This window comes from Cupressus sempervirens, chromosome 5 (genome assembly GCF_028749045.1).
Source record: "Cupressus sempervirens isolate cs-2001-9-10 chromosome 5, ASM2874904v1, whole genome shotgun sequence".
NCBI classification, from domain to species: domain Eukaryota; kingdom Viridiplantae; phylum Streptophyta; class Pinopsida; order Cupressales; family Cupressaceae; genus Cupressus; species Cupressus sempervirens.
In genome coordinates this window covers 63388743-63403218 of record NC_143122.1, presented here as the reverse complement: position 1 = coordinate 63403218, position 14476 = coordinate 63388743, and the positions used below count along the sequence as shown (strand labels likewise).

General features: G+C 37.1%; 1 protein-coding gene across 1 annotated transcript in view; it reads left to right on the top strand.

The window, feature by feature from the left end:
* The first annotated feature begins 762 nt into the window (after nucleotides 1-762).
* The window catches only part of EMB3144 (AAA-type ATPase family protein), a 272998-nt gene continuing 259284 nt past the window's right edge, over nucleotides 763-14476 (top strand). The window contains exons 1-2 of the mRNA XM_089828601.1: nucleotides 763-1124; nucleotides 3849-4104. Coding sequence (XP_089684727.1) covers nucleotides 828-1124; nucleotides 3849-4104 — 553 coding nt within the window. The 5' untranslated portion in view covers nucleotides 763-827. The remainder of the gene's footprint in view (nucleotides 1125-3848; nucleotides 4105-14476) is intronic.

Genomic DNA, 14476 nt, shown 5'->3' with positions numbered 1-14476 from the left:
CGCCGCGCTCCCAAGGTCCCCACCACCGCTCTCCCAGCGGTGGTCATGGCGGTTGGAGGCGCCGCTCCGCTTCCTCACCACGTGGTGGTTCTGGCTGGTCCCCGACTCCCCCCCTTGGGCGAGCTTCTGGCCGGTCTCCGGCTCCTCCCCCTAGACGGGCACACTCTGGCAAGTTTCCCTGGCTGGCCCTGGCAATTTCTCCTTTGCGGCCAGACAAGAAAGATGCGGAGACTGCAACTACCCCAGATCCTGCAGATGCTGCTGACGACTGGACTGGTTCTAGTCCGCCTCACAATCCCACTGATGCGTGGGAATTTCCTGATAAAGATGATCCTCCTCCCTCTGCTGGTACTGCCTTGGCAGCATGAGGTTGTTTTAAATGTTTTTTTTGATGGATAGTTTATAGTTGCTGGCTGCGGCCATGTTGTTTACTTCGGCCTCAGTCGATTGAACTCATTCGCGGAGTGATCCTGTATCCCCCGACTCTTTTTTGTGAATTGTAATTTTAATAAATTTTATTAATTGAAAAGGACTATTCACAAAAAAAAAAAAAAAAAAAAAGAAAAAAGAAAAAAGAAAAAGAAAAAATAAATTTGGTAGAAAAGAAATATTATGGATGCCCTGAATGGATTTTATTTATTTGCTCAACATAAACGAAATAAATTGATAATTTGGAAGCCGAGAAAAGATAAGATGATTAGATTAGACAAATCTCATAGAGACGAAGACATATAAATGTACTTTTAAACCCTTACTCCATTCATTATATCCATTGACAGAAATGCGAAGGTTTAAGCAGCAGTGAAAAATTGCACAAAACTTCAGCCATGGCTGCTCATGCCTGCTTCCACAAAATGCATATATGTTCACCAACAACGTCTTATTCCCTTTCATCCCAACAGCTCAACCCTCTTAATAAATCATTCAACATATGCAAGTTTAATCCTTACAGGATTACGTTAAATAAGACATTTATCAGAATGACGCAACTACGAAAAATAAGGGTGGTAAAGGCTTCAAACGCTGAAGCTGAAATTGCCAATACTGACACAGAAAATGTAAATACTGGCACCCAAGTAGTTCAAAGCGGAGGAGATGCCCAAATGATGCGGGAATTTTTTGAGGTATATAGAATTTTTAAATATTATGGGTTTTACTTATTCTCTTCAGTGAAATTTGGTTTAAGTTAGTATGGCGTCATTGTTTAAAAATGTGAATGCTGATTTAAACTGTTTCATGGTGGTTGCTTCTGTTGAATTGAGAGTTTTTGAGGTAACCGCTGCTATTTAGTATTGATGTACGGGTTGTGTGGATCTGGGGCTATGTGTTTTATCAATAAATTCAATGTAGCTGATAAGCTGTGCTTGTTTATGACTTTCGGGCGCTGGGTAGAACTGTTGCGATGGTAATGTTTTTTCTCAATTGAATGCGTTTGTGGTGTGCATGTCCGTTTGTTTTTTCAATTACGTGTTTTGGGATGGATGGATTTTTTCAATGAAATTTCATGTAGGCGCTATGGAGTGCTTGTTTATGAAAAAGGGTGTTGCCTGATGGTGTGTTCAGTTCGGACCATGTTGAACCCATGAATTTACTTCACTTGGGCCAGTTTACGATGGCCTAGGCTTATCTCTTTCGTGCAGTTCACCAGCACTTGCATATAGTCTTTTAGTTTGAAGTAAACTACGCTCAGATTTGGATGTTCCTGATCACGTTTTCTAGGATTTAAATCAAAGCCCTTGTTATGAATGTTCTGTTGATAGTAAGAAGAGATCATTCTAACTTCCAGGCAACGTGTATAAGAGATTGGAATTATGGTATTGCAATAGGAAGTGTCTTTTACACGAGTCTAATAAGTTGCGACTGATAGACGACATGTTTACAATGGCAGAATCCGTGTCTGATCTTGTACGAGGAAGTTTTATTAGGTAATTTTTTCACCAACAACTTTGTCCGTCTGGAAGTTGGATTGAAGTGCAAGTCCTTTTGGTTGGCATGTTAGCAGTCTTTGGCAAGTTCGACAAGAAGAACTGGGGTAATGGGTTAGGCAGGAAGAGAAAATACTATATCAGCAAGTTTAATCTCACATATGAGCAACTTGAAAAATCTTATACAGGGGCTAATATTTTATGGAGATTATTGCTCAACTTAGGACTAACTTGCATCAGCTTTGTGGTAAGACTGGGTGTTGGAAAAGTCCAAAAGAGGTGTGAGAAAAGTGAGTCTGTTCTTTTTGCAATTCTGGAATTGTGGAAACCAAAAACCATTTTATTGTTGAATGTGTTGCTTATAAGTACTGCATAGGCAAATTTGTGAATATTTTAACAGCTAGCTCTTGACATAACTTATTCAGTTAGGACGACATAGACAAGTTGGGTGTGCTTATCATCAACTTGCATAAAAAAGAATTGATTTACTAAATTCAACAGGCTATCCCATAGGCTATGTTTAGCCTCGTGGATGTTAACCTTATCTTCTTCTTCTTTTCTTTGGAAGTAATTTTAGTGATGGCTTCAACATCCTGCATTGTGAACCTCACTTGCTTGTGGTTAGTTTCCGTGCATGTAGGTAACTTACAAGCTATTTATTACTTATCAGTCATATGTCTATGATAGGATTTATTCACGTACTTTCATGTGAAGATAGTAGTTGCAATTGATTAGATGAGGTATGATTGCTTCGTTACATCAGTCCATTGCAGCTGTCAGACAAGATGTTTACAGTATCAGAACTTGGGTCTTGCCATTGTAAGAGGTGGCTATGGGGCAGTTATCATACCAGTAGCTTCTTTGATTTTAGGAGGATTTAGAGTTAGACTCCTCGTGTTGATTTGTGAGCATTGTGTCAGATTTAGCACTGACATAGCCAATGACTGGGTCCTCTCTTAACATGTGGTTGTTTTCTATGTGATCTAGGTAGCCATTTATTACAGTCATACGTCTATGATGACATCTTATTTTTAATTCCCTACTTACCACTCAACAGTATGCATGGTACTATAGAACATTCAAGGAATTAGAAGAGTTGTGATTACATAGTAATCAGGTTCAATCTAAGTGGCAGACAACATGCATACAAGATTGGATCTATCTTAGAAAGTGCTATTTACTTAACAATTGACTCATAGGTACAATAAGGTACAATTTGAACCAAAGTTAAAAAGACCAAAAAGAACCAAGGTTAAAAAGACGAACTCTAATAAATTTTAGCAGAAGTTGATTGGGCCACAAGTTCAGAGATCAGAAAGAAATTTCTTTCTCCATCATTTTTCATGTTCATCATTGACAATCTTTTTTGGAAATGAATATATGACCAGAGTTTTATCCAGGAAAATTTTATTATCAATGATTTTTGGCTTTTGTAAAAGTAAATTAAATTGCCTATTATGCTTGAAAGCATGAGTTATTTATGGTGTAGTTTCATTGTAAAGTTTCTGTATCCCAGGATCTTATGAAGTTTTATATTTATAGCTCAGAAACATTAGTTAATCAGGGGTATTCCTAAACGTCAAGTTACTGACTGACAATGTGTACAACTGAACATATTCTATCAACAAAGGGGTTTTTGTTTTGAACATAAATGAGATATTTTATTTTTCGCTAATAATTTGTTTGTGGGGGTCCTATTTTCGGCTGGAAAATTGATGTGGTTTTTTGTTTTTAGTTTTCAAATTGTGATTTGTATTTTAACTTGGGTCTGAGAATTTCAATGAAGCACCAAAATTGTGTGGGGTTGGTTGTTATTATAGACAATTGATTGCAAGCAGATATTTAACTTAGTTGCTCTTGTGATTGTTCTGTTATTTCAATATTTGTTGGTGAACTGATGACCGAATAATTTGACTATTTTAGAAACTGAGAGAAGAAGAGAAACGGAGGGTTGAAGAATTAGATGAGATAGAAAGAAAGGCAAATTTGCAGTTTGAGAGGGAATATGTCATGGCGTCATCATGGGGCAAGGAATTCCTTAAGTTGCAAGGGAAGCTTAAAGGAACACCATGTGATCCACAGACTTCATACGACATTTCTTTCAGTGATTTTTTGGTGCTTCTTGATGAAAAACGAGTTAACTACATGGAATATGGCGACCTGGGCCAGTCAGTTGCAGGTAAGCAGGTGAATACATGATAGGTATGCCAGTGATTATTTTTTCTATAAAATCTTGCAAAAAATTTCATTCATGTGGCGGCAGAAAGCATTCAAGAGGTGAGATATCTGAACATGCCTGCAGCTGTTTTATGCATTTTTGTGGAGATAGTTAATTGTCTCATCATTTATTAAATACTTAATTGTCAGGTACGAGTTATTCTTATTGACTAGCAAGGTTGATAAAGATAGGGATCTTTGATGAACCGTATGAATAGATATTAATCATTCACTGACATTCATGAGCATCGGTCTCTTGTTAATATATCTATCTTCTTGATTTTTTAATTCTTTTGTAAGTTGCCTGGCCCTATTCATCTAAGCTTGTTGGTAGCTGTAAAAAATAGTTAGGTAATACCAAAAGCTTGTAGGAAAGATTAGTAGAGTTGAATACATTTATTTTTTGTTTCGTTTGGTTCTTAAACAATGTTATATGGAGTTGGAACAAAGTAGAAGCAAGAGTTGGCATGATAAACAAATTAAAAGATTCTAATTATGTGCAGGCTTTTTAAGCATTGGAATTTTAAAGTATGAGAAGAGACTAGCTGAAAATGTTTGTGGGCAGGGTCCGACAGGGTTCATCGAACATTTTATGATGGAACACGATGACCCATGTAATAGCCGCCCTCGTGTTTTTTGAAAATATACTAGCTACAATTTTAAATGCATAAAAACTTCTTTTCACTTTATGATCACCAAAAGTCCTGGAAAGGGCAGGTGAGAGTGTAGGATGCTCAGAATCACATACAGCTGAAAGCAAAATGCAAAAAGGAAAACATCAGGCAGCAAGCCGACCAATGCCACTTACCTAGTGGGATGCATTGTATTATTGAAAGAAAGAAAGCATCCACTTATTGAGCGGTAACTAAAATGGCTCTTCCACTTTATTGATAAAGCTACGGGGCACAACCACTATCCATTGGGGAGTTTAAAAAACTGAAAGAAAATAACAAGCTCCTGCCACTTGTCCGGTGGCAGGTGATTACAAGGGAAATGCTTGTTTGTGAGGTAATTATCAGCAATAACTGTAATAAACCCACAAGCAGTACTACCATCTTGTTAATGCCAATAGGCATTCTACAATGGCAGAAAGGGAGGTGGAGTGGGATGATGTGAGCGTGTTAATGTTAACTTTTATTCTTCTAGGTTGAATTTGACAACCATCTACATGTCAAAGTTTGAAATCTTTTTTTTTTTTGATCGGTAAACGGCTGAAGCCTTTGATTAAAATTTAAACAAATAAAGATACAACATAAGTAGCTCCGTTCAAATAGGCATTGGTAGGAAAGAATGGAGAAGAAAACCTGCAGTCTTGCCCAGGACCGAAGTCCTTTATTATTACAAAATAAAAGGGGCATACCCCAGTTTTAAACTTGATATTTACTACAATGGAGCGGACATGAGTCCTAATCTGCATTTTGTCTTTTTTGATTAGTCCAATCCAGTTATATTCTTGATCTGAGAGAACCTCTCTAGCCAGAGTATTAGATTTTTAGTGGGCATCCCTTCTTTGCTGATTTATCTGTAACTCAAATGCCTTACTGTACTGCTAAATAGTAGACTGCTAAGAAGAAATTGTTAGTACTATTACTAAAGAAAAATTTAAAGGAGGCATCCCTGGTTAGATATTGACATGCTTTGCTAACCCATATTCAATAGAGAAATCTGAACATTTCCAAAATCGATGAAAAATTCTCTTAGTCCTAACAATCTTTAGTCCTAACATTCGTTAATAAGTTCAACTGTCATCTTAAAATTGAAATCCTTCTAAGACTGGATTTTAATTTAACATTCTGAATACCACATAGTAGTTAATGCTAACATTATCGCATAGAGGCTACTGAGCAGAATGCCTTAAACGAGGTCCTATTATTAGACTGTTCTTATTTGGTTAATTTGGTTATATTGTAGAGTTACTTAACTACTTGTATTAAAATTATTTAGTTATTAGTCCTTATTTGTGTGGTCCTAATTAAAAATTATTACTATCCTTATTATAATCGCGGACCTGATTATTGACTCAAGCGAGGATCTTCCCCAGCTTAAAAATCTAGCAGTGCTACAGCATTCAGAGTAGCAAATCTACTTAATGTGTCTGTTTTAGATTTGATTAGGACTTCTTTGACATTAATAATACTGAGATTTCAATAAAACATTACCTAATAGAGAATAAGGAACTACAGATTAGTTTCATTTGATTCAATTTGCAATTATTGAAAACTGAACTCATTACCTTTGAGCCGATGAAAGACTACACAGTCAGTCAATGCCAAAGGAAAGTACAGAGCCTCACAAGCATCAAAGATTGACAGTGACAGATAATTAGAAAAAAATGAGACCACAAATATAGAAGTTTTATTTATGTATATTAAGCAGGATAATTACATAATGATAAGTATCATGATGGATAAATAACCCTATGTATAGACCAATAATAGGAAAAGGAACCAGGGAGAAAACTGGAACCATTGACTATATTCCTTCCATGCTCTATAACAAGCTAGATACAAAAAGGAAGGAACAGGAAGAGCATCTGGACAGGGACCCATAAATAGAAACAAAAATCTAACATACTGCTGCAGTGGGAATAGGGAACAAAAACAGGGGACACCCACAACCAACCTTGCAGGAAGCAAAACCAAGGACAAGTCACCAGCGCAGCACACGAAAGCCCACCTAGCTTGGACGCCTACTTCCAATAAACCATGATGATCTCTGATATATCGTTGGGCTTCTCAAGCTAGAAGTTAGGAGGGAATTCAAACTCATTTTTCTCCCTGTTAGATTTCTCCATGTTTGGAGTGCAGAAATTCAAAGCCTCTAGGTTGTCTAGAACCACCCTTGGATGAATGTAAGCTTTAAAAATGTTAAGGTAGTTTGAAAGCCAAACTTTACTGACATCTTCAACAATTCCTCTCCACCGGAGGAGGAACTGAATGCTGGCCTCCACTCTTGGCCTTTCCTTGTAGAAGGCCAAGTTCTCATGGATGACTAGAGAAGGACGCTGAAACACTACATCCAAGTCAGGGCTGCTAGGTGGATGTGCCATATATTTTTCCGGGAGGGGAATCTTGAGCTTGTCGTCTATGCTTTTGATGGCTTCTTCCAACCCCTTTCGCCAAATTGGGTCGAAAATATTGCAACAGAGCCTAATCATAGCTCACAACTCCACCCTGGCTCTAGCCAAACAATCGATAAATGTCCCAATAATATCACTATTGGTCCGCCATGTATGATCATAGTTGAAAGAGTCTTCACCGATGGCCTGACTAACCGCTATCCTGGTCATATCATCAATAGGCTTCAAAACTCTGCTCCATCTCTTTGGCTTTACATTTCCCCGAAATGCCATTGTCCGCACCTCTGAGGTATGAAAAAGACTGATATTTGAATCCATCTAAGAGGTTAATATTGCTCACAATGACAGAGAAGGAAAGAGACAACAAAGGTATAAATGGAAAAGGCTATCGAGGAAGGACATGAAAACTCCTAGAGGCAATGACATCATCCATAGATGATGCCAGCTAGGGCAGAGGCACGAGGGAAGCCAATGGCCAACTAATGAGGAAAAACTAGAGAGGAGTGCAGCAAAGCAATCATGAAATGAAAGGGCAAAATGCATGACTAGGATCCATATAAGGGGGCAGGCGACTAAGCTTGAAGGATAAGCAAGGAAAAAAGGACAACAAAAAGGAGAGGAAAAAAGAAAACAAAAGCTAAAGAAATGACCTAAAGACTAAAACTCTGATCCCCCAAAAAATACAAGCCTACAATACGATGTTTTAAGGGGAGGAATAAGAAAACAAATAGAGTAATGCAAGGAAGAGGGGAGAGAAAAAATAACAAAACCTAGATACTTAAGGGAGATATTAAAGAAGCTTTAACATCGGTACCCTTGGTAGCCATTTGTTTTGCCGCCTTATCTCCTATTGGATAAATAAGAATATGGGAAATAGAGAAGCAATCCAAGATTTTGAGGACTACTCTCAAAATAGAATTAAGTACCCAGAAAAGGGGAAGAGCGAGACCTAATGATATTAAGGGCGAACAAAGAGTCACCATCAATAATGACCTCTAAAACTCCTAACATACTAGGCGGAGGGTTCTAGGGAGAGTAACCAACCAACCAAGACTCAATTAAAAACAAAGTTCGAGGATAACTGACAGTTGCATAATAAAGGACTTTATTAATTTGATAAAGGGTGGTGAGGTGACCCAAGGCTTTGGTAAGATTACCTATCTCGGAGAACCAGGTAAGTTTTGCCATTAGCCCCCTCATTTGCCAATTGGTGAGCCTTCTTGTTACCTTCTCGAAAGATGTGGTAAATCTGAATATCTTCAAACCTATCCAAAATATTGAGAACCTCTTCTAATTTTGAGTTCAAAACCCAGTTGGGCGTAGCTCTTTTCCTTATAGCATTTAAAACGATTTGGGAATCTCCTTCAATGATGATTTTGGATAGTTCTAATTTTAGGCAGAGTTGAAGCCCATCTTGCAAAGCTGCAAGCTCAGCTAAGTTACTAGTGGTTGGGTCAATAGATTTAGCCCTTTTAGCTATCCAATTGCTTGACTCAATGGTAATGATACAATCGATGCCTACCAAGCCCGGGTTGCATTTGGAGGCTCCGTCAAAATTTAACTTAGACCATCCAATTGGAGGGGGTATCCATCTGCAATTTTCCCTTGCCTCTTTGTTCTTCTTTTTATAGGTGAGCGGAGGATTAATGAGGTTAGTCCATTTTTTCCTGATGAAGCCATCCTAGCTTGAGCATGATCCTTCTTCTTTTTGGGACTTCCTGAGGTGGGAATTTAATGTCTCCACTATGCTTGCTTCTAACTTTTTAACAATCTCTTCTGGCTACATTTCCTGGTCCCTAAACAATCTTCTGTTTCTTTCTTTCCATACCTCCCACATGAAGATAGACAGGCAGATGTTCCAAATGCTAATGTAAACACCTTTATAGATATTAGTGGGCTAGCTATTAAGAAGATCAAATAAAGAATTCAGCATAGAAGCATGCCAACCCAACATGTGTCTAAGCCAATCCCAACAATGTTGGGTGTAAGGGCAGCTGAATAAGATGTGATTTGTGTCTTCACTGTTTTGTCTACATAGCACACATCTAGAGGGACCTTCATAACCCAATTTGCGGAACTTGTCTGCCGTGAGGATCCTGTTCTGGTATGCCAACCATAAAAAGAACCCAGCCTTTGGCAGACATGACTGATCCCAACAAAGTTTGAGTGGGAGTTTCACTTCATCCCATCTTTGGGAGTTAATAAGGGCTTTATATCCATTTTTAATACTATACTTGCCATCTTTTGATGCTGCCCGATTTAGATTATCGTTCCTCTCTAATTGTTTGATTTTCCTACTTTTGTTGATCTTTTCATATTTCTTTTTTGATGAGGGTTCCAAGTCTATATCATCCAAAGATTTCCACACCCAACTAGTAGTACCATTTATTGTGATCTTAATTTTATAATTACTGACCTTGCGTCCCCATAAGATGACTAACTTCTCTTTGAGCTCTACAGGAAACTCCAAGCTATCTATAGGAGGATGCCCATCCCATGAGTCCTCCCAGAATAAGGCTTCGCCCCCCTTACCAATATCCCACGTGAGATACTTACTGATGAGTGCTCTACATTTAACAATAAAATTCCAACTCTCTGATCGTTTAGGGAGAGTCTTCATCCTAAAAATGGAAAAAGGGTCCATAGCATTAAGATACTTACAATACATAATTATTGCCCACTTGCTATCTCTTTCAACAAAGAGGTGCCATATTAGTTTGGCCCCAACTGCTTCGTTTTGCCAAAGTAAGTTTTTAATGCCTAAACCTCTAGAATCCTTTGGTTTGCAAATGTTTTCCCACCTTATGAGGGCAAGTTTTTTAGAATCCTCACCATCATTCCAAAGGAAGCTTCTAAGAATTGCTTCAAGCTTCTTATTGGTATTCTTAGGTAGCGGGAGGCAGGATAAAGGATAAATAGGAATGACAGATAGAACTGATTTAATCTTGGTAATTTTGCTAGCTTTCGAAAGCCATTTATTTTTCCAGCCGCCTATCCTAGTCTCTAATCTATCCAAAATATTTTTGCCATACCTTACTAGATTTGCTTGCTTTTTCTAGATCAATACCTAGGTACTTGCAAGGAAATTCACCCTTCTTATATCCCATGATATGACAAATCTGCTTTTCTATTTTCGGTTTTGTGTTAATAAAGAAGATTTTAGATTTTGCTGCATTTACTTTTTGACTCGAAGCTGCTATGTATAGTTGAATGATAGACCTGATGTTCAGTGCCTCTTTTGTAGTGCTGTCACTAGGCAAAATAGTATCATCTGCAAATTGTTGATGAGTAATATTAGGGATATTTTCTGTAACAGTAATACCCTTGATATCCCCTTTGTTGTAAGCATCAGAGAGTGCTCTCCCAAAGGCTTCTGCCATAATGATATAAAGGAATGGAGAAAGGGGGTCTCCCTATCTAATCCCTCTAGAAGTTTCGAAGAAGCCCTCGGGGGTACCATTTACAAGAACTGAGATCTTAGTGGTTGAGATACACTGATAAATGAGGCTGATCCATTGGCGTGAAAAACCAAAAGCTTCTAGGGTTTTGCATAGGAACCTCCAATCCACCATGTCATTTGCCTTTTGGATATCTAATTTCATGAACATGCTTGACCTTTTGTTCTTATATGTTGAGTGGATTGTTTCTTGGATAATAAGTATCCCATTTAGGATTGATCTTCCTGGAACAAAACTGGTTTGTTCTTCAGAAATAATTTTTGGAAGGATTCGTTTAAGTCAATTTGCTAAAATTTTAGATAAGACTTTATATATAGTGTTACACAAAGCTATTGGTCTGAATCCCTTGGATTTTCAGGGTCCTCTTTTTTGGGAAGCAGAGAATGAAAGGTGTGGTTGATTTCAGACAGCAGTGAGCCACCATTTCTAGAAGCTTCGATAGCTTTCCAGAGGTCTTCAACCAAGATATCCTAGCATTTTTGATAGAAAAATGTTTGGAAAGCATCTGGACTTGGAGATTTGTCAGGATTCATATCAAATACTACTAATCTGACTTCTTCCAAGGTGATGGGTTTGTTTAATAGTTTATTATCTTCTAAAGATACTACTTTGGGAATGACTTCAAGCATTTTTTATTGGGCTATCTTGTTGGAGTAGTCATAATTATTTAATGTATTCTGAAAGTGATTAACTAAAATCTCAGATATTTTAACCAGATCCTCAGTAATAGTACCCAAGTGATCTTTAATTTTAACTATTTTGCTCTTAGCTCTATTATGGAGAGTGGAGTTATGGAAGAACTTTGTGTTTCGATCTCCTTCAGCTAGCCATTTTTCTCTTGACTTTTGTCTCCAAAAAACTTCTTCTTTAGCTAGTATGTTTTCTTGTTTGGCGAGTAATTCTTTTTCCAACAAATAGCTCTCGTTATTCATACCCTTTTTGATTACTTATAAATTCAGTTTCTTTAGTCTTTCCTCAATCTCTAGTTTTTCTTTGAAGATATTATTGAAATGGTCTTTTTTCCATTTAAGAATGTTTTCTTTAAGCATTTTCATTTTGTGACAAAGATATACATTTTAGATCCTTTGAAGCTACCTAGATCCCACCAATCTTTAATGTGTTCTAGAAAGTTTGAGTCTAAAAACCACATTTTTTCGCACTTAAATGGGTTTCTCACTGGTTTCAAAGGTTTAGAAAATTCAATTCTAACCGGGAAACGATTAGATCTAGCTATTGGAAGGATTGAAGAATGAATATTGATATTAATTTCACTTAATTCAACTTTGAGGAAAAACCTGTCCAGTTTCTCAGCAATATACGAGAAATCCTTCCTTTTATTGTTCCATGTGTAATTCCCATTATTAAGCGGGATATCAATCAGATTATTGGAATCCCACCAATATTTGAAATCTTTAGAAGCTTGGGAGGCTCGTTGAATACCTCCAACTTTTTCATCAATATTTAAGATGGTGTTAAAATCTCCTCCTAGAAGGATTAGATCATTATTATGACTATTAATGAATAAAGTGATTTCATCCCATAAGCGTTTCTTGTCTGTATTATAGGTTGGACCATATATGTTCACTAGAATAAATTGAAGGTTGGATTTAATGCTTTTGACTCTGCTAGTCAACCAATTGTTATTAGAGTTTAAAATATCTAAAGTTACTTTCCTAGGGTTCCAGATGAAACCTAAACCTCCGGAAGCCCCTCTAGATTCATGTAATTTAATATTCTAGCTACCTATCTTCCTTTCTAACTTGATTCCTTCTTCCCTATTTAACTTAGTTTCCTGTAATAGAATGATTTCAGATTCGAATAGTTTTAAAATTTGTTTTAGTAGTCTTTTCTTGCTAGGGGCGTTTAAACCCCTAGCATTCCAAGTAGTGATCTTCATGATTCCTTGGGAAGGATCTTCTCCTTCCCTATGTTAAACAGCTGATTGATCTTTTGCTGCTCTCTGGCCTGTCCATCTGCTTCTCTCAATTACTTGAGGGATTTTCTACCTCTTTTAGATTTCACCTTGCCATATTTAGGGGATTTAACTCCTTCCTGATTCATCTGGATACCCAACTGTTTTATATTCTTTTGTGCACTTAAAGCAATTTCGGATTGATTACCTACTTTACCATCCATGTCTTCACTTTCCAGCTCCTGTAATATTTGCTTTGCAATGCTTAGGTGGTGATTGTGGCTTTGTCCTCTACAAATGTTAGCCTCTTGATCTCATTTCCCTCGGAGTCCTTATCTTGCATAATCTCTGGAACATCATTGATTAGCTGTATCATTTCCTCGTTTTTACAATCACCTTCTATCTTTAATAAGTCTCTTTTTAGATCTTCACAGGTATAATTATCACCTCCTAATTTTAAGACTCTAAATCAAACTCTCCTTCTGTGCTTCATTGCTCCTATCAATGTTCTCAAAGCTAAAATCTTCAATTAATTCCTCAATTAAAGATTCCAGATTGTCTACTTCAGTCTTATCTAGATACAAACTGTCTAGATCATCCTCCCTAACCAAGTCTTTGTGTAAAAATTCTTGAAAATCTTGTATTAGTGTTCCTTCTATTTTACTTTGTTCACTACTCTTATCCTTGTACCTGCTGCGAAAGAGAGCTATTGAATCTGATTTAGTTGGAGGCATTTGCCAAAATTTGGAATACCTACTGATTGGTTCTTTGTTGGTAGTTCCAAATTCTTTCCCATTTTTTATTGTTTGATTTTGAGGAGATCCCATAACCTCTTCTATATTCTTGACCATCCCATTTTCTGGTTCTGCCCTTGGGAATAGAAGGGTATATTTTGTTTCTCTAGTTTCTTTGATGACTCTTCCTCTTCGGTTGAGGCACTGCTTTTCTTATTCTTCATGGTTTCCCTTGAATTTTCCTGACTTTCCTGTTATTGATTATAGATCCTTGTAGCCTCACAATAACCATATCCTTTTGACTATTTCTATTATCTGTGCTGAAAGCTTTGACACTTTGGTTCTCCCTGAAAGTTTGCAGTTTTGAAAGAGGGCTTACACCTTTGCATTCCCCAATGTCTAGTTCATCTACTTTTTCTTTGTTGGATCTTGATACTGTGCATTTTCCTATTTTTGTACACTGACCACTAGTTATCTTATCTTCTTGCTTTTCCTCTGGCACTTTCTTTTGCATTTCCTTAAGATTTGGGGGGAGGTTATGTCTAGGATCTGTCATCGGAGTTGCCCTTGCGGGTTCTTTAGTACTTACTATCCACTGTTCATGGATCTGATCCAATTTTTTTGGAATGTCTTGGTGAGTTTGAGATGAATCTTTTTCATGTAAAGAATCCCTTTGATGCTCTTTTTGATTCCTTATGTTCATCATAGGGAAGGTTTTTTTTATATCCGTAGTTAGTTGCAGTGTTTTGAATATGATTTTTCTATCATTATCTAATCTAATGGTTTATGATATTTTGCCTTCGTATTTGTGTAATTTTAGTTTATATATTGCTCTGTTAGTTATCACTTTAACTTGTTCAGATTCCAAATTATTAGCTTTACATTTGATTAGTAGTTTGATATTATTACAGAATTGAAAGGAAGAATCCAAGCCTAGCAATTCGCCCAGGGATGATCTTATTTTCTTAATAATATTCAAATGAAGGAGTTCGGGAGGTAGGGATTGGATGTTAAACCAGGTTGGAATCATGAAGTCTAACATCACCTCACAACAATCTGGAAACCATTCAAAAAATTTCACAGCGTAACCTTTAAAAAAGCAATCAGAGACATAAAGGAAATCCTTTCTGACATATTCATCACTACAATGC